Source organism: Pipistrellus hanaki (assembly GCF_964339955.1).
Source record: "Pipistrellus hanaki genome assembly, chromosome: 4".
Taxonomy (NCBI): Eukaryota; Metazoa; Chordata; class Mammalia; order Chiroptera; family Vespertilionidae; genus Pipistrellus; species Pipistrellus hanaki.
Window position 1 is genome coordinate 37,267,053 of NC_140506.1, and position 20,980 is coordinate 37,288,032.

Below are 20,980 nucleotides of genomic sequence, written 5' to 3' on the forward strand. Positions count from 1 at the left end.
CTGGAACAAAATACATTAAGATATTGTGATAATGAGTTCTTAGTGATGGGGAAGTGATGTTTCTTTGTTTTTAGTTCTGCTAGTCTGCATTTTCTAATCTTCTACTGTGCATGTATATTCTAAAAATAAAGAATTATTTAAAATAAAAAGGTTAAACCAAAGTAAAATAAAAAATTAGGGTACAGTTACAGATTATTTTTAATAGTTATTTCTACCAGTTAAAATTTACTATGTATAAGGCATTATGCTAGGTACTTTTTATCAGGTAAATACAAATATAGACTGATATCACATCAAGTACCTACAACTACAAACTAGCAATAGAGAAACACAGAGTCTTCCAGTCAGTTCTGAAACACCTTGAGCTCGTATCTTAGGAAAACCAATTAACAAAACCACAGAAAAGTACTAGTTAATCAAGTCTAATAGGTATACAACTATCAAACAAAGTAATATCATCAAAACTTTATATAAAGAAATAAGCAAATGCTCCATTAGCACACTCAAATATAAAGACTTGTTTACCCACCCAACTTACATACTTTTAGCCATATCTTAAAAAGAAATCTGTGAGAATTATTTCTTATAAGTATGTTAACATACCGCTGCATTTCTGCTCTGAAGCAAAGGTTTTGTATTCCGAATTAAAAGTCTATGGTCTGGATCCATAGTATAAGGCTTCTTTCTGTTCTCAGCCTTTTCTTTCTGTTCCTCATCAGACTCATAGAAATTCTTTTCGTTGTCCTCTAGACCATCATCCTACAGGAAAGAAATCCAAAACCATGTTTAGTTCAGACCCTGAACAGCCCAAACATGGCAAAAAGAAAATTTTAAAAAATTTCTACAATAATGATAATATTTTACTATGCAATATAACTGTTGAGGTGATTTCAAAATACTTATTACTTATATGAAGGTCTTAACACAATAACTGTTCCTTAGTGATATAAATGATACTCTTTTATACAGGAAAACTAAAAAATATTAAATCCCCATAAAAGAAAAACCCATAGCTACTACTACTCAAAGGGAGAAATTTGGCAATTAGATTCTAACAAAGCCAACAATATGAGACTACCTAAAACCTGAAAACTGTTTCTATAAATTACCAGCCACTCTGTAATTGGATCAAAGGATCAGGAAAAAAAGGATAATTTTTTAACTCAACACATATAAAAGAAATCATAATAAAGCTTGACAGGTTTACAACTAGTGATTAAATAGGTCCTTATGTTGTCAAGAAAGACTCAGTTTGAGCTTTAGGTATATCCATAATAGTTTATTCTGTTTTGTCCTTTATACTTGAAGTCTTTATTATCTTAGACACTAATATCAGTCTATAGGCATTTAGTCTTAAAAATAATAATATCTATCTGGGTCCAATTCAACTACTATTTAGAGGTAATTTCTATTATCAAGTTTCTGAAATGTACTTTCTAATTCTGAAAGAATGAAGTAGATATACTGTTCCCCATTCTTCTCACAAAGTACTACCAGAAACCAAAGATATTATATATATAAAACAAGCATTTAAAAAAGGAAAGGCAGAGATCAGAAGAGTGAGTAGAGAACTCAGCACCCAAAAGATAACTATAGTGAGTTCATTAGGCTTTCATTTTTATCTCATATTTAAGACTGGGTGCTAGAGAAGCAGTTAACCCAGAAACACCAATAAGAATAAATTAAAAAAAAAAAATCTTCCAAAAGCCTGCCCTATGTTTACAAAGGACCAAGAAATGGATGGTCCAGCAAGAAAATAACTTTTTTTTTTTTTAGAAAATAACTGCTCTGCTGCAACCAAAACTAGAGAAAATACCATGGTCCCATACCTATCCTCATCTTGCAAAGGATGAAAGGAAGAGAGTAGACTTTGACCCTCACCGGCTGAAATGAGATGCCCCAATCATCCCACTGTGGTGGTACCAGAAAAGAACAAGACAGCACTGAGACTTCAATTCCCACCAGAAGTTAAGTGAGACAGCCCAATGGTTCAGTGGAGACCAAGTGGGGAGCTTGGACATTCAAGCTCACCTATAAATAAGGAGGTGACCTTATCCCTCCTCACACTCAGCATCTGCAGCACCCAGTGGTAACAAGGACACACCACTCTGTGGTGTTAGTGGCAGATACATGTATACAAATATAAAGCACTTCTATTCCCCACAGACAAAGAGCTATTGGGAAAATATTAGTGAGGAGCCAGAAATCACATATTCACTCACAATAACAATAACAACCACAACCTCTGTGACAATCCATGGAGGCTGGAGGCGGGGGGACAGGAGGGGGGGGAGGACTTGAAAGGTACCATGACCTGGCAATAATAATAAGGTACTTACCCCAGTTTGAATAAGATCAAGAATTTCATAATACCCACAATTTCCATGTTCAATCAAAAATAGATTTTAATTCCAAGAGCCCAAAGGATCTCAAAATAGATGGGAAAAAAACAAACAAACCAGTAAATCCCAACATCTGAGAAGTGGGGAGCTACTGTAATAAATACCTAAAAATGTCAAAGTGGCATTAAAACTTGGTAATGGGTAGAAGCTAGAACAATTTTGATTTGCATGTTTAAAAAACCAAAATTGCCTTGAAGAGACTGTTGGAGGAATATGGATGTGAAAGTTGATTCTCATGAGGTTTCAGATGGAAATGAGGAAAATGTTACTAGAAACTGGAGGAAAGGCAATTCATGTGGCAAAGAACTTGGCTGAATTATGTTATAGTGTTTTGTGAAAAGTATAAGTTAAATGTGATAGACTTGAATATTTAGCTGAGGAGATTTCTAAGCAAAAGGTTGAAAGGTCAGCCTATTTCACCTTGTTACTTACGTAACATGAGAAAGATAAATTGGGGGGAAAAATTAAGCAAAAGTTAGCCAGAACTTGAAGATTTAGAAGTTTCTCAGCATATCTTTTTGGCAAAAATCAAGAAGAAGTCTTCAGAAAAGAAGGCCAAGGGTATGTATAGAAAATAATTTGATAAAAGAGATCATGGGTACGACTCATGGATTTAATAGAGATGGAATTTTACTCGCAGAGACACTGCCAATTGGACTAGAGAGGAGAGACAGGACAAAATAAAGGAGGGCTGTCAGACTTCTGAGATTCCACAGGACAGGACAGTGTGAGGACACAGAGAGAAAATATCTATAAGCCAAGGAGAGAGGCCTCAAGAGAAACCAAATCTGCAAACACCTTGATACTGGACTTCCAGCCTCTAGAATGATAAGAAATAGATTTCTGTTGATTGAGCCACCTACTCTGTGGTATTTTGTTATGGCAGCTCTAGAAAACTAATACAGATATCAACAAACTATTCATCAAAGAGATATAAAAATGGAAGAAAAAAAAAATCCCACCTGCAAACATGAAAAAATAATCAACTTCATTAGCTATTAGGGAAATGCAAATTAAAACTAGAGCAAGATATCACCACACACCTATCAGAATGGCTCCATTTAAATTTAAAAAGTAGTGACAAGACCAAATGACGGTGAGGACATAGAGGAAACTGATTACTCAGAAATGGCTGGTAAGAATAAAAAAGGTTACAGTCACTCTGGCAGGTTGGCAATTTCTTACAGAACTAAACCTGTAATTACTGTATATCCCAGTAATTGCACTCTTGGGCATTTATCACTTGGAACTGAAAATTTATTCTCATACAAAAACCTGCACACAAAATATTCACAGCAGCTTTATTCTTATTAGCCAAAATGGAAACAACCCAGATGTCCTTCAATGGATGAATGGTTAAACAATTGGTTAAATATCTATGCCTCAGAATACCACTCATAAATAAGAAACATATTACTGATACCACTCATAAATACAATAAAAAAACATATTACTGAATAATCTCCAGAGAAGTATGCTGAAAGAAAAAAATTAACTCTAAAAGGTTACATACTATATAATTCCATTGATATAACATTTCTGAAATGGCAAAATTATAGAGATTGAGAAACAATTAGTGGTTGCTAGGGATTAAGGGTTGCAAGGTTAAGCACAGGGAGGAAAATGGGTTTAGTTATAAAATGGCACCATAAAGAACTCTTGTGATGGCAATGTTCTGAATCTTGACTGTATCGACATGCTGGTTGTAATTATAGCTTTCCAAGATGCTACCACTGGAGGAAAATGAGTAATGTTACACCAAGTATCTCTGTGTTATCCTATATAATAAAAGCCTAATATACTAAGTGTCCAGTCATCCAGTTGTCCATACAACCAATCAAAGCATAATATGCTGATGATATGCTAAGGCCACTTAACCACTCACTATGATGTGCACTGACCACCAGGGGGCAGACGCTCCGACCATTAGGTTAGCTTACTGCTGGGGTCCAGCCAATCAAGACTGAGAGAGAGGGGCTGGACACGCCCTGAAGTCCTCCTGTGGTCCCTCCCCAGTTGGCCAATGTTCCACATCCCTCCCTGGCTTCGATCGTGTACCAGTGGGGGTTCCTCAGCCTGGACTGTGTCCTTTTGCAATCCGGGACCCTCAGGGGATGTTGGAGAGCCAGTTTTGGCCCAATCCTGCAGGCCAAGCTGAGGGACCCCACTGGTGTATGAATTTGTGCACCGGGCTTCTAGTTTCTTATAACTGCATATAAATCTACAGTTATTAAAAATTAAGTTTTAATAAATAAAACTAAGAGAAAAAATGAGTAAATCACATAAAATCTATTTATACATATTTATTATTATAACATTAAAATAAATATCTAAGTCCTGGCCTGGTGACTCGGTTGGAGCATTGTCCTATATACCAAAATTCCCAGGCAGGGCACATACCTAGGTTGTGGATTCAATCCCCAGTTGGGGTGTTTACGGAGGAGACCAATCAGTGTTTCTCTCTCACCTTGATGTTTTCTCTCTTTCAGTCTCTCTCCCCCCTTTCCTCACTCTTAAAAAAAAAAAAAGAAAATCAATGAAAACATATCCTTGTATAAGGATTAAAAAAAAAAAGAAAGAAAGAAATTATCTAAAATATCAAACTTTAGATTGTTTGTTGTTGGTTTTGGGGGTTTTATTAAGTTGTATGAGTTCTTTATATATTTTGGATAGCCCTTTATCACATGTATATTTGTAAGTATCTTCTCCCATTCAGTAGGTTATGGCTTCAATGAATAGGTTTCAGGAGACACAAACATTAAGTTCATATATACCACAGCAATATATTGGTAGTACACCTGACACTGGGTTAGATGTCCCTGACAAGACCAAAGTAGGTAGGTGATTAGCATGATCATAATAACTTAATTAAAATAGCTATTCAATATGAGTAGTATACCTTATGAGAGAAATACATTCAGTAGAAAAATGTCATGTGTAATAAAATTTTAAATTTAATATTTTTTGTAAAGAAAAATTAAAGAAAAAAATCTCTTTCCCCCAAAACTGAGTCTATATAAAAAACACACACCAAGGATATGAATACTGGCTTGGAGACATTTTTTCCTTCTGTGAGGTAACCGCTATGCTCTTCACTTTACATGTTTTATACCATAGCCCAGTGACCACTGTACCACACAGGTAGAAGTGTGGGTTTGAGGACCATTGAACACTGAATCTCCCTCAATACATCACAATTACAAAAACACCTGTGTCCAGTAACTTTGTGTTGAGCCACTATGAAAATGCAGTGTTCAATTGCCCACAACACTTCTCATTTCTTATGACTATATGTTCAGCTCCAGAATATAAAAAACACGTTTTCAGTATGCAGGGGTTTCCAAATTTTTGCAACTGAGATATCTGAATAATCTACAAAAGGCAAATTTCTCTGAAATAAAATATATTCATGTTGAATTTTAGGCCTAAAGGTTCTACGGCATCAAAAAGAAGAGTCCCAATTATATGAAAACTAACTGCTCTCCATCTAAAGATGGAAAATCATTGCTTTTTGTTAAGCAGAATGCATTTTAGAGTGGTTCTCATTCAGTCAGAGAGTTTTAACTTTATGAGTTATACCTCATGAACTTACAATTTCAGCCCGCACTAATGGAATAGATTTGATTGTATTAACTCTCTGATTTTAGGAGTCAACATAAGTTTTAATAGTTCCAATAAGAAATAAATAGATCCAGAGGCATAGAAGCATGGAACAGATTGTGGAATCTCAGAGGGAAGGTGGAGGTGAGTGGGTGGAAAGAAGTAAACCAAAGAACTTGCATGGATATATGCATAACCCATGGACACAGACAATAGGTTGAAGGTCGGAGAGAAGCAGGGAACACAGTTAATGGGGGGAAAATGAGACATATAATACTTTCAACAATAAAAGTTTAATTTTTAAAAAATGTATGCAAAGGCAATAATCTCATTAAAAGTATGTGAATTAAAAAAAAATAAAAACAAAAAGAATAAGGAATCTTTAAAATGAATGCTTTGTAACTAATGGAGGCTTCATTTCAATATCATCAGCACATGGTCCATAGTTTCCCATTAAATTGCACATTGAACCCTTCATCAACAGCTGCCTGAAAGAGTGTACAAAAATTTTTTATTCACATTGTAAAGCATGATTCTATCACAACTCTTCACTATTTTGTTTTTTTTTTTAAAGTTCCATAGAATAGTAAGATTAAAAAATAGTCCACTAGCAAGAAACAAAGCAAATTTACCAAAAAACAAAACAAAACTTAACCCATAAAAAAATTAAAATTCAACAAAAATAATTATCTCTAACACTTAGATCCTTTAAGACAAGACCTAAATGTGGAGTTTTGAACCCTTTCCTAAAGTGCCTTTGTATTTTCAAAAACCTGCTAATCAAGAACTATGTTCAATATATGAATTTTGTGTTCTGATAGTTCATATTTTATACATATCTCTAAAAAGCTAAAGAAACTTATTTTAAAAACTAAAGGCTCGGTGCACGAATTCATGCATCAGTGGGGTCCCTGGCCTGGCCTTCGGGATTATGCTGAAACCAGCTCTCTGACATCCCTGAGGGTCCCAGATTGCAAGAAGGCGCAGGCCAGCTAAGGGACCCCACCAATGCATAATCGGGACCAGGGAGGGATGCGGGAGGTTGGCCAGCCAGGGAGGAACTATAGGAGGGTTCCAGGGCATGTCTGGCCTGTCTCACTCAGTCCTGATTAGCCAGACCCCAGAAGCAAGCTAACCTACCAGTTGGAGAGTCTGCCCTTGGTGGTCAGTGGACGTCATAGTGACTGGTTGATCAGTCAACTTTCTGCCACCTGGTGATCTGTACATGTCATAGTGAGCGGTTGAGCAGCCTTAACATATTTGCATATTACACTTTGATTGGTTGAACAGATGACCGGACACTTAACATATTAGGCTTCTATTATATAGGATACTTTAAACAAAATTCTAAACTTGGCAAAGAAGCATTGAACAGACTGTCAAACTACAGCTGTAAGTCTGAGTAGGGTGTAGGGGGAGTAAGTAGGAGATCAATCAAAGGACTTGTATGCATGCATATAAGCATAACCAATAGATGCAAGACACTGAGGAGGGAGGGGGCCCGGGTGAAGGCATGTGCGGCAGCGGGGAGGGGTAAGGGGGAAATGAGGGGGCTGGGGGAAGGTCGGTGGGGGGAAAAAGGAGGCATATGTACTACTATTTGTAATACTTTAAACAATTTAAAATAAAAATCTAAACTTGGAACTTTGTTACACCTACAAAGGGTTTTATCATTGAAGTACTAATACACTGAGAGAAATAAATGTAGATGAATCACTCCAGATTTCAAAAGGCTTACATATTGCCACCAGAATTATATTTTGAATTCAATATGCAAAAAGAACTGTGAAGTTATAGTTTTAAGTTCCAAATTAATAATTTTGATATTTCTAACAAAACTGTCATCCCCTTGAGAAAGTTCAACTTTGAAGACATAGATTAATAAAATTAGAAACATTGCTGTCAGACCCAATGCCGGAGTTTTATTTCAGTTTATAATTAATGCCACTAAAAGCTTGTTTTTTAATCACTTTTAAAATTTACTTGATGTTTTATAGCACTTTTTAAAGTCCATTACTTCTACAAAAACAACTTTAGTCTCAGAGATTTATACTTATGCTTCAAGTATTCTCCCATAATAGCCTGAATGACACAAAGAAAATGTTTAAGTAATTTTATGTCCTTGAAAATTATACAAACTTGACCTAGAATAAAAAAACAACCCACTAGGACTGCAAAGAGTAAGGTAAATTTAAGAAAATAGAAATGCAAATATGCATTTTTAGCAGTCTCTTGAATTTATTAACCTAAAAGGTTTAATTTCCATTTTCCTGCATCAGCTTTATTTATAAAATGTCGTGCCCTATAAATACGCTGTTATTTTCTATAGTCAAGCATCCTCTTAACAAATCTTCTCATTAATATGTAAATTTAAAGTCAATCGGTCTTCTCCCTGACAGTCCCATGAATTCCTAGTGCTCTGTATAATCGGCTTTGACTTGGCATCCACTATTTATCATCAAAGATGTCAGTTAGAAAAATTATAGAAAATGCACTGCAATTGATGTGACTGAAATCTACTTTGTCAACACTTAATTGTTCCTCAATTCATCCATTTACATATAAACAGCCTAAATACTGATCTATAATGATGCAAATAAACTAAATTAAAAATCTCTTTTGCCCCTGAAGAAGCCTATTTATATATGATGTGTTCATTTGAGAACTTACTGACAAATGCATGTACATCAGCTCATCTCAAAAAGTATTTCCACTAATTTTTAATTCCTCAAAAAACAATTTTGCTATCTTTCAAGCCCATAAACACAATTCTTTTAAACACTATTTTAAAGAATTCAATGAGAAATATCACCTCTCTTTGAGAAAAGCAAATTAAATTATGGTTGTTAGCTAATTGCAATATCTGTGTATTATGGATTAGGGGCTTCAATATCAGCTTTGACTGGAACATAATAAGCAAACACATAGAAACTTTATTAAAGTAAACAAAAGGATACTTGAATTTAAAAGCTATGGGGTAATAGAATATATGGGAAGAATGTTGGCCTAAGTGTTAGATTATCCTGTTTCTACTTCTAGCTCTACTTTTTAAAAGTAAAATTGTCTAGTCATTAAAAACTACATCCCTCAGTTTCTTCATCTATATAATGGATAATAATTCCCACTGTCTTATCTCAAATTAAATGCAACGTAAGTAAACAAAGTCTTAAATTGCTAACTACAAAGAATCAAGTGTTATTTTTCATATTTTCTCTTAGAATTGAGAAGGAAACATCTAAATTTTAATGAATTCAGCATTTTAGGCAGTTTTTTATTTTATATAACTTAAGTCAACATATTACTTTAGTGATATTTTTCTCACTTATAAATAGCCTTTTCATTATCATATACTGGTGTTCATATAGCATTTATGCAAATGACTTCTGCCTGATATGTAAAAAAGGATGGGAATACTAAAATGAATACCTTTGTACTCTGCTGATCTCATGGAAAAAAAAACACACACATATTCAAATGTTGATGGTAAAAGGATAAAAAAGGATGGTAACTTTGCTAGAGTACTGTTCCACTTTACCTTCATATGCTATTAGAGGCCCAGTGCATGAAAAATCATGCACTGGGAGGAGGGAATGGTCCCTCAGCCCAGCCTGCCCCCTCTCACAGTCCAGGAGGCCTCAGGGGTAGGAAGTGACCCGGCAATCAGGGGAAGGCAATGCCCCATCACACCTCTGCTGCTGCCACTGCCAGCAGCACAAGCCTCAGCCAGCCCTGGTTACTGAGCCTCAGGTGGCCCTGGGCAGTTGGGTAGCTGCCATCCGAAGCTTGCCTGAGCCTTCTGCCAGCCCTGGGCGGCTGGGGGGTGGGGGGATAAGGGTCTGGGGGACTCTGGAGGCAGGTGTGCATGGAGCAGCCGGGCCTGTCTGAGGCAGGCCTGGCCTTGCTGCGTGCCTGCCACCCCAGCGGGGCTGAGGGGACTGGGCACCGCCATCTTTGAGGGTGGAGAAGTCAATTAGTATATTCTCTTCTTATTGGCTGTAGGCACTGCCATCTTTGTGATGGTGTGAGGGTCAATTAGCATATTCCTTCTTTGTTAGATAGGATAACATTCTTAAGTAGTTCTTTACTTCATGGAATGCTTTTTACAACAAGAGAAGTGAAAAATTAGAGCAGATATAAATCCCAAATACTTCTCAGTTCCTTCTAGGTATGATCAAACATTGCCTTGTAATTCAGTAGCCAACTTTTAAAGTTAAAATCACCATATGGAGTCCTAAAAAGTTGAATGCAACTCAAAGTCTAGGCCAAAAAGTCTTCAAGACTAAAAGTGGCTGGACTGATCACTCGAAAGTTTCTCTATAAAACAGAACTGTAAATAGGCACAGAAAGTCTAAGATGGGTTAAGTGACAGTGAGCATAAACATGGTCTAAATGATAATCCACTTGAACTTTATTTTTATACAATGTATTTGTACTAAAAATCTAACATCTTTGACAATCCCTTATATAATACACACACACACACACACACACACACACACACTCTATATAATAAAAGGCTAATATGCAAATCGACCAAATTGCAGAACTATCAGTTGCTATGATAAACACTGACCACCAGAGGGCAGATGCTCAATACAGGAGCTGCCCCTTGGTGGTAAGTACCCTCCCACAGGGGGAGAACCGCTCAGCCAAAAGCTGGGCTTATGATTAGCAAGTGCAGCAGAGGTGGCAGAATCCTCTCCCACCTCCGTGACAGCTCTAAGGATGTCAATCTGACAGTTTAGGCCCACCCCCCAGGCCTAAGCCATCAGTCGGAAATCCCCTAAGGGCACCCTGATTGTGAAAGGGTACAGGCTGAGCTGAGGGACAACCCCCCTCCCAGAGCACAAATTTTGTGTACCGAGCCTCTAGTATATATATATAAATATATATATTTTATACACACGCACGTGTGCGCGAGTATCGATTTCAGAGAGGAAGGGAGAGATAAAAGCATCCATGATGTGAGAGAATCATTAATCAACTGCCTCCTGCATGCCCCACTGAGGGTATGTGCCCTGGACGGGAATTGAACCAAGACCTCCTGGTTCACAGACTGACACTCAAACACTGAATCACAATGCCTGGGCAACAATCCCTTACTTCTAATGATACCATAAAGATTGACCTTTCAAATCTTTTACACTGGTAATAAACAAAACACATGTGTATTCAAAGAGACACTAGCCTGTTATCTTGACTATTTGTGGGTGAACTGGAATCATTTTAAATTAATAAAGTAAAATGTGTTATCTAAAGTAAAATTTATAACCACTAGAACAAATGAAATTAAATGGTTGCCAGTAATTGGCTCTAAAGGGGCTACCATGATGTTATGAAAAGGATGCCCTTTGTTTCACAATGTTCTTGAATTGTTTCTATGTTTTTAAGAATATACACGATTATAGTTAGCCACACCTTTACAAATCTTCTATTTTACTGGAGGTTTTTCTTTTCTTTTAGCCCAGAAATCTTTCTAAAGGAAATAACATGCAAAGCTGCATATGAAAGGCAGGTAAAGGCGAAGCCTGCTCCGTGTGGAACAGTCTAGAGACTCTAGGGCCCCACCCTCTTGGTTGGTCCAGTGGCAGTACTACAGCATCCTAGAGCAGAGGAGCACTCCTGGAAACTACTGAATTAGCCCATTAACCACATAATTTAGAATAAAGCCTAGGTCAAATTGCAAATAAGTAGCAAAGATAAGAAATTATTTAGCCCAATTCCAGTGTTACCAGGACAATGACCAGAGTTTCATCTCATGTTTGTAATAATAACTGAGGTTCACAGAATTAACATGTAAAAAAAAAAATGCATATAGTACCAATTTCTTAAATAATCTGTCAAAAGAATAAATATATATGTAGTATAAGTTAACTTTTTTATTTGGCAAATAGCTTCAAACATGAATTTTATCTAAAATTAAATTCAAGGAACATAAATAAATAGACAAACTACAAAGATATTTTTAGGGGATATGGTAAAAAATGTATATATTTTAACTCCAATTTCTACACAGTGACAAAGCAAAGGATCATTTGCATAAAGCTACTAAAGTGACTTGATGCTGACAGGAAAGTACAATAAAAAGTTTTATTAAATAGTGATAGTGGCTAGGTAAAAAATTTACCTATAGAACAGGAAAAATCTCAATAGCAATCTGAAAAATTACTGGCTGAAATTAAATAACTAGCTATTAGCAACAAAAATCTATTGTCAAAGTCACCATTTACATTAAGGGGCCAAGCATGGACATGTTGCTTAATCCAGCACAAATGCCATCAAAAGTTTACTTTGCCAAATGATAAATAAAGTTAACTTTATAAAATAAATGCAGAGATGGTTAGTAAAACTGCACCAATTTAAGAGCCTATGTGACATGACTTTTATACATGGATAATTCAAAATATACTTCAATTCTTAAGCAGAATAAGCTAAAATTTTATATACTGTGCCATTAAATGTATATCCTCTAATGATAAAACAATGACCAAATATCCCTGCATTTATATTGGTTTCCTGATTTCTAAAAGAACATGAGAAAAATGAGATCTCCTTAAATACAGATTTCTACAATATAATTTACTACTCTTAATTTTCATACACATTTTTAAAGCGCATCCATTTTCTTAGTATATTTTGTAAGTGCAAAATTACTCAACACTTACCTCTTTCCAAGGACTGACAAACTGTGTACGAGCATATCGAGTCAGCATGTGGATTATGACAACTTGTCCCCACTCTTCTACATCAACTAGTAAATTACATAGCTTGCGGTAATTCTTGTGAATCAGGTCTATTCTATCTGGGCATACTTCTTCAAAAGCCATCACAACACTGCCAGCTACCAGCTACAATAGAAAGAAATAATAACTCATTAAAAAAAAGTTTTCCCACTGTCAAAGATTCCACTCAGGCATTACAGAGGTATAATCATTATTATGACAATCAATGTTTAAAATATTCAGTCACTTCTGAATAATAAATTACAAGAAAATGGGCAAAGGATCTAAATAGACACTTGTTGAAAGAGGACATACAGAAGGCCCAGAGACATATGAAAACATGCTCAAAGTTACTAATCATCCTAGAGGTTAAAAATCAGAACAATGAGATACCATCTCACACCTGTCAGAATGGCTATCATAACAAATCAATAAATAACAAGTGCTGGTGAGGATGCGGAGAAAAAGGAACCCTCCTGTACTGCTGGTGGGAATGCAGACTGGTGCAGCCATTGTGGAAGACAGTATGGAGTTTCCTCAAAAAACTAATAACGGAACTCCCATTTGACCCAGTAATCCCACTTCTAGGACTATATCCCAATAAACCAGAAACACCAATCAAAAAGATACATGCACCACTATGTTCATCGCAACACAATACACCATAGCTAAGATTTGGAAACAGCCTAAATGCCCATTGGCAGACGAGTGGAATAAAAAACTGTGGTACATCTACACAATGGAATACTGTGGTGCTATAAAGAAAAGAAGGAACTTTTGCCATTTGCAACAGCATGACTGGAACTGGAGAGCATTATGCTAAGCGAAATAAAACAGTCAGAGAAAGATAAATATCACATGATCTCACTCATATGTTGGATATAATGATCAACATAATTTGATGAACAAGAATAGATCGAGAGACAAATGGTAGGGAAGGGGAGTAGGTTAGAGAGCAACCAAAGGACTTGTATGCATGCGTATTAGCATAGCCAATGGACACAGACACTGGGTCGTTGGGGGCTTGCCTGGGTGAGAATGGCTTGGGGGGGGGGGGGCGTTCAATTGAAGGAAAAGAATACATACGTAAAACTTTTAAAATTTTATTAATAAATAAAAAAGTATGAATAAAAAGTAATAATAATAAATGATTATACATGTTTAAATAACAAAATTTAAAGTGTCACTCCCTAAAAGAATAATTTTAAGAGTTGTAACATGTATATAAAACTAATATTTTTCTGAAATACTAATATTAGAAATTTGGGTAATTTTTTATTTCATGAGGTTAAACTTCTACAAATTGTTCACATATGGACTAAATAAACTCATCATGCACATTTTTCATTTTTAAAGGTAACCTAAATTCTAATCTAAAGAGCCATTATTTAATACATGACAATATTCAGAAAAAGAATCAAGACAATAACCATGACCACATTATATCAGTTTACAATGAGAATGACAATAATTTCACAATGAATGTATCTTAAAATGTGAATGAGAAACTCATAAATGTTTTTGAAACAAAAGCACTTTCATATCTTACACATTTTAATCCACCTGTTTTTACCAATGTAATTTATTTACAAAGAAAATGCAGGCTATAATTTTAGTACAGTTTTATCACTTATGTGCTTAAATTGAAATAATTAATTACCAACAAAAGGCAGCTTTCTCTAAGACCAATTAATGAACCATAAATGCTTTTTTGGGAATTCTCATGCTTTTGCAAAGTGGTGAAATCAAGATTTCTTTGGTATAAAAATACAAGCTAAGCAAAATATATGATACACAAATAGTTTACATATATATATTTAGCCAACAATATAAAACAATTTTGAAAAAATAAATTAATATCATATTCTTTCTGAACACTAGGGATCTTCATTTTAGTGTCTAAAATTTCCCCAATGACTTACAATACAGAATTAAGTAGAAATATAACTTACTGAAATAATATACTGAAACGGTACTTTTTGAAAAATATTAGATACAATGATATTCATATTTTTAATGTTTGTCCCTCTACTTGGCTGACATTTAGTTTATTAATATGCAACCAACAATACAATTGAAAGAAAACAGCTCAGAATATAGACTTGCTATTATGCTAAACAAGTTTCCAGTCCTGTGGGGATTTTATGAATTACCAATCAGCATAAACGTGAAGCTGCATTTATTGACTCCAGCCCTGCCCATGTACTGGCGCCTGCTGGTCTCAGCATGTATACACTTCAATTGAAAAAGCAAAGAATTGACTATTTGTGTGAACTATATAAAACTGCATTATACATATAATTTTCTATTTGCTATTTATATGGAAAGGAAGTTAAGTTAGTGTTTTCAACTTTACATTTTGATGTCTTTTTCATAAATCTTTAAAAATTATATTCTGTGATAATCGTATTTCAAAATGATAAAATTAATATTTTAAAAACTCTTAAAACAACTAAGTTTATAGCATCAAACTATAGAATGACTTAGTAATTGTGAAATATATCTATATTTATATATATTTTATACATAGGCATATCTGTATCAATTAGTAAAAGGTGTTCAAATACAAAAATAAATAATACCACTTAGAATAAAATAATCCATGGAATTGAAATAATAATTCAACAAAGTTTAAATGTAAGAATTGTGTAAAATTAAGGCTTATTTTGCCTAAGCCTAGAGTATCTTTTTTTCAAAGTGTTTCATAGATACCAAATAATTAAAAGAAAAATCAGCTACCATGTTATTAAATCTATTAAACCAAGAGCTACAGATACAAAATAATTCTTAAGTACTAATAAAGAACATGAAAAATGAAAGAAAATAATTACACAAGTACAAATAAAGTTTAAGGAAACAAATAATTAGGAAGATTGTAAAAAAGATGCCTTTGCAAAATAAAACTGGCTATTTTAGATATTTCATTGTATGGTTTTAACAAACTTACCCTTGGTTAAAATACTGCCAGAAGAATTAATAATTAGGGTCTGTTAAACGTTCAATACTCTATAAAACTCCCAGAATTAAAATAAAATTATTTACTCAGATTTTAAAATCAAAAATATTCATTTATCAAAAAAAGACAGTTAATTTCTAACCCACTGTGTCAATAGTAGCTATTTATATAAGGAGAAAAATAAATCACTCCAACAAAACTAGCAATGAGCTCATCAAATTCAAATGCAGTTTTCCATTTATGTATTTTTTATATTAAAGCAATAAACATGGTTCATTTATCTTCCCTTGGTTGCCACGTTTTTCTGTGCTGTTGCTATGAACTTCAGCCATTAGCTGTGCTCCAAGGTAAACTACATGAACCATCAACAAAAGTGACACCCCATCTATGGAGTTCATATTTTCTCCAGATTATCTATGCTAGTTGACAAGCTGGTAATGAAAAAAATCACACTAAGCAAATGGTTCCACTAATAACAATAAATTTTCTATAAAATTATGAAGGGTACAAAACGTTTCCTTGCATCTATTTTGTCATGAATTCTAATTAACGTTGCAAAAACCTGAGAGTGCTGGGTCATCACAAGAAGTGCATCAAGGTTTGATTGATAATATGGTATAAGCTGGCCAATGCTGCCAAGATTTTCTTCTCTTAAATTAATGGCCATCCAACCTGCCCTAATCATACAGCCCAAATGATATTCCCCTTCTTATTTCAATTTTCTTGAGGCATGGAAAATGGGAAAGATCCGTCATTTATCTTCTAATAGCTGGATAATAGATCTATCACAACAAAACATCTGCACAAACTCAGAGGTGTGTTTTTTTTGCCCACAACAGTGAGGCTTTTACCAACATTAAATCAATAACTTAGAAAATGGTATCTTCTCCCCACAGCTTAGTTATGAACAATATATTCATTAAACATCATTTTGTAGCTAAATTAAGAAGTGGAAACTTTCTCATGGGGGGAGGGGGAAACTTCGGTTTTTCAGTAGCCATGGATCAAAATTGTTTTCCTAAGTAACATTCTTTTCTATTAGAAAGTTAAATGCCATCAAAAGGATTTCTTTAAAATTAATGTAGAAGGAAAAACAAATAAATACCAGCCTGCTTTTGAGGTGTACTAAATAAGAGATACCATCCACTACTATGCTTAACTTGCTCAACAAATATGGATTTCTGCATTTAAAAAGTGTTACAAATTTAAAAAATGAATTTATAACTGAAAATCAGGAAAGGTTTATTGTAAGGAAGTGTTCAGGATATGTTAAATAGAGAAAATAGGATGAAAATGGTAAATATGAGAATATAAAATGAAGAAATTATATAAAGAAAACTTGTAACGATTGGGGAATATAGATAAAATATTCCCTTTTTAATTTCATTGACTGTAGTTATGAGGTTTTAAAAAATTTACAGATATATTCAAACAATAGTTAGGTAAGTAACATATGTTCTTCCAGTTATATTACCATAACTATATTCCTAAACCCAAAATTATTTATTATTAGGAAAGAATTATCATATGACAAATATTGCTCTTTCTCTAGTAAAAGGGAAAAGCCAATCTATTATCTTTTAATATGTATATATTCCACCTTTACTTAAAGTGTTTTAGAACTAGTTTTCTTGGAGACTTATCTCAATTGTAGGAAAATCTTCTTAGGCTACAATAAGCAACAGCCCAGCTGACATGGCTAAGTGGTTGAATGTTGGCCTATGAACCAGGAGGTTACAGTTCAATTCCCAGTCAGGGCACATGCCTAGGTTGCGTGCTCAAATCCCGGTCGCGGGGGGATGGGGGGGAGTGCAGGAGGCAGCTGATCAATGATTCTCTTTTATCACAGATGTTTCTCTCTCTCTCCCTCTCCCCTCCTCTCTGAAATCAATTTAAAAATATCTATTTTAAAAAATTAACAGAGATTAAATGGAAACTTTTTAAATATATTAATACCTTTCAAGTTTTACTTATCAACAGCAACAGCAATGTCATCATGATAATGACCCCAAGAAGCTCTGCTGATAACACATTCTTTTTCACAATGTGAAAATAAATTGGACCTTGTTCATTTTTACAATGTGAAAATAAATTGGACCTTGTTCATTTAATTGGGAAATTTTTAAACAAACATGATTTATATATATTTTTTAAATCCTCATCCAAGGATATTTTTCCCACTGATTTCCAGAGAGTGGAAAGGAGAGAAGTGGGAAGTTCCGGGGGTGGGGGGGTGGGGGAGGGGGGAAGGAGGAGATAAAGGAACATTGACACATAGATTAGTTGTCTCCTCCATGCATCCCTACTGGTTTTGGGGAACATGCAACCCAGGTAATATGCTCTGGACCAGGAATCGAACCCACAACCCTATGGTCTGTGGGCTGATGTCTAACCACTGACCAAAACTAGCCAGGGCAGAATTCTTATTGATTTTAAATGTCAATGCTGACATTATTAATTTGGGGGAAAGAAGAAATATAACTGTCTTCCTTCAATGAAGTATTACATGCAACAAGCAAAAGTAATAACAAAGATAAGATCCATAAATAACTGTATAGACCTAAAAATATTTTCATTCTGTCTATAAGAGATAATAATCATACAAAGGGGAAAATCAGAAAACATTCTCAAAACTAATTTAAATACTTCTGAAACCTGAGTAGATCTGAATCTTCCATTCCAAACCCAGAAAAACTAAAGTCGTAAACCTATGTCCTAAGCATAATTAAAACACAGAGAACCTCCAAACTTCAAATTACATGAAAGCAGAAAAGTCAGTCCTCAATCCCAGAGTTATCTTTCATGCTTATGTCACAAAACTTCACAGAATACTATCTCAGTCTGATAAAACTGAGATACCAGAACAAAGCAGACAGGAGTCGGTGGTAGGTATAAAAGGTAATTAATAGCAATAGCAGAAAGAGAACTCTAAGTGTGAAAATACTATACTGTAAATGATTCCTGGTAGATCAAAGCTGATTATGGATGTTTTAAAGAGTAGAGGAAAAGAACACCTTAGGAACTATAAGGGGACAGAATAAAAGAGGAAAAATTTCAGGCTCCTAAAAGTAAAAAATAATCATAATCAAAATAATCTTAGGACATATATCCCTATGGATGCCCTTCCCATAAAAAAGTAAAAACAAAACAACAAAAAAAGCCACTTAATTTTTTTTAAAAAGCACTGCTATTCTGCCATTCCGCTGTTCTGACAGAGTGCTTTTATACTAGAATTTGACAAAGTTCCTCAAACTCACATCACCAACCCTATTCAGAAAAAAAAAGTAAAGATGCAAGTAATCTGTAAGTACTAAAAACAGAAAATCAAAACAATTCAACTGATGAAAATTATCCACAAAATAATCAATGATGAAGCAGAAGAAACAAGCACAACACTCCAAATGAATTAATAAGCACCCTCAAAGCAGTATTTGGAGAACAGAAAAATTACATGAATCAGAAATTCAAAAACAGAGAATAGAAATGAACAAGAGGCATCAAAAATAAGGTAGTTGATTGAAAACAGGTAAGAAACAGAAAAAAAATCAGACATGATGTTTAAATTGCAAAGTGCCCAACATTAAGAAATGTGGCTCACATTACCCACAATATATTTTTAGTTATTAGCTCCATTCCAGAATGCAGAGAAAAGTGTTATTTCAGAATTGCTAATGTACCTCTGTGGGGAGTAGTGAGATGGAGACAACTGAGTTAAGCAGTGGTTTAGAGTTGCATTTTATCTTGGTCTTACTTTTATGCTATTATAAATTGAAATTGCTTTATCATTATATAACTGAACTTGCTATATTGGTATATAAGAAAGCTATTGATTTTCTGTATGGTAATTCTTTAACCTGCTTGTCTACTGAGCTCTTTTTTTGTTTGATTTAGTTTTGTTCTTCATTCTTCATGGTTTATTCTAAAAATGAATCATATCATCTGCAAAGAGAAGTTGTACTTTCTTTTTTCTAATTCCTAACTAATTTTTCTTGTCTAATTATTTTGGCTTACCCTTTAGTACAATTTTTAATTGTAGCTGAGAAGGTGGGCATCCTTCCTTGTGTCAATCTAAAGGAAATGCCTATAATAAGTCTGCATTAAGTAACATGCTGACCCTGAGGATTTTTGTTTAATAAATAAATATATTCCTGAAATATATTTATTTATTAAACAAAACAATACATGTTTATCTCTTACCTTATACCACATATTATAGAAGAAATACAATGAAGATCCTGCTACATCATAGGTTAAAATAAATTTGCTGGATGGCCTAGGAATAAAACCTCCAAATATAATCTCATGTATAATACAGTATTTTTAAAAATATATATTAAAAACCTCATTAGAGGAATTAAAATATTCAACAGAACATATTCACTTAATGTAAAAACAAAGCAGTAAAGAAGAAATAAAGAACCAAAAACAAGTAAAATAGCTTTAAATTCAACTATATCAATAACAACATTAAATACGAATAGATTAAGTAATCTAAGCAAAAGGCACCTACTCAAAACTGGATAAAAAACAAAATCCAACAATATGCTGTCTACAGGAGACACACATTAAATTAAAAATACCAACAGGTTGACAGTAAAAGCAAGGAAAAAGATATATCATGTAAACAGCTACAATAAAAAAGCTGGAGTGGCTGTAATTATAATGGACAAGATAGACTTTAAAACAAAAAGCATTACTAGAGATAAATGGATGTTTTATAATGACAAAAGGAAGAAAGAAACAATTATAAACATATATGCACCAAACATCAGAGCTCCTAAATATATGAAGTAAATACTGACAGAATTAAAAAAAGAAATAAGATGGCTCTACAATAATACCGTAGACTTCAATACTCCAATTTCAATAATGGATAAAACTACCAGGCAGAAAATCAAACAAAGAAACAGAAGACTTGAACAATACTATAAACTAATTAGGCCTAACAGACATAAAACACTCAAACATAACACATTACACACAACAACAGGAGAATACACATTCTTCTCAAGTGCAAATTAAATATTCTCCATGACAAATCATACACTACACCAACCAACAATAGCTATAAGGGGCTAGTAGCTGCTGTATTTGGATAACTGCTGATATTATTCTAAAATGAGCTGGCAGCCTTTTCCTCAATAGTAGAGCCATAGAGGTGGGTGCAGAAGCCTCCATCAAAGAAACCATTATATCTGCTCCTCCAGAGGTCAGCTCACAGAACCCATGGGTCATCACTATTCCTAGATCCCATTATCATCAAATACAAAGAATGAGAGTGGAAAAGAAAGAAGGCAGAA

At 34.3% G+C, this 20,980-nt stretch overlaps 1 protein-coding gene across 1 annotated transcript in view; it reads right to left on the minus strand.

Annotated features, from left to right (window-relative positions):
* AP3B1 (adaptor related protein complex 3 subunit beta 1) overlaps positions 1–20,980 on the minus strand; it is a 180,623-nt gene that overhangs the window by 119,656 nt on the left and 39,987 nt on the right. Inside the window, exons 7-8 of the mRNA XM_084881262.1 lie at positions 12,668–12,850; positions 604–759 (exon numbers count right to left, since the gene is read on the minus strand). Coding sequence (XP_084737388.1) covers positions 604–759; positions 12,668–12,850 — 339 coding nt within the window. The remainder of the gene's footprint in view (positions 1–603; positions 760–12,667; positions 12,851–20,980) is intronic.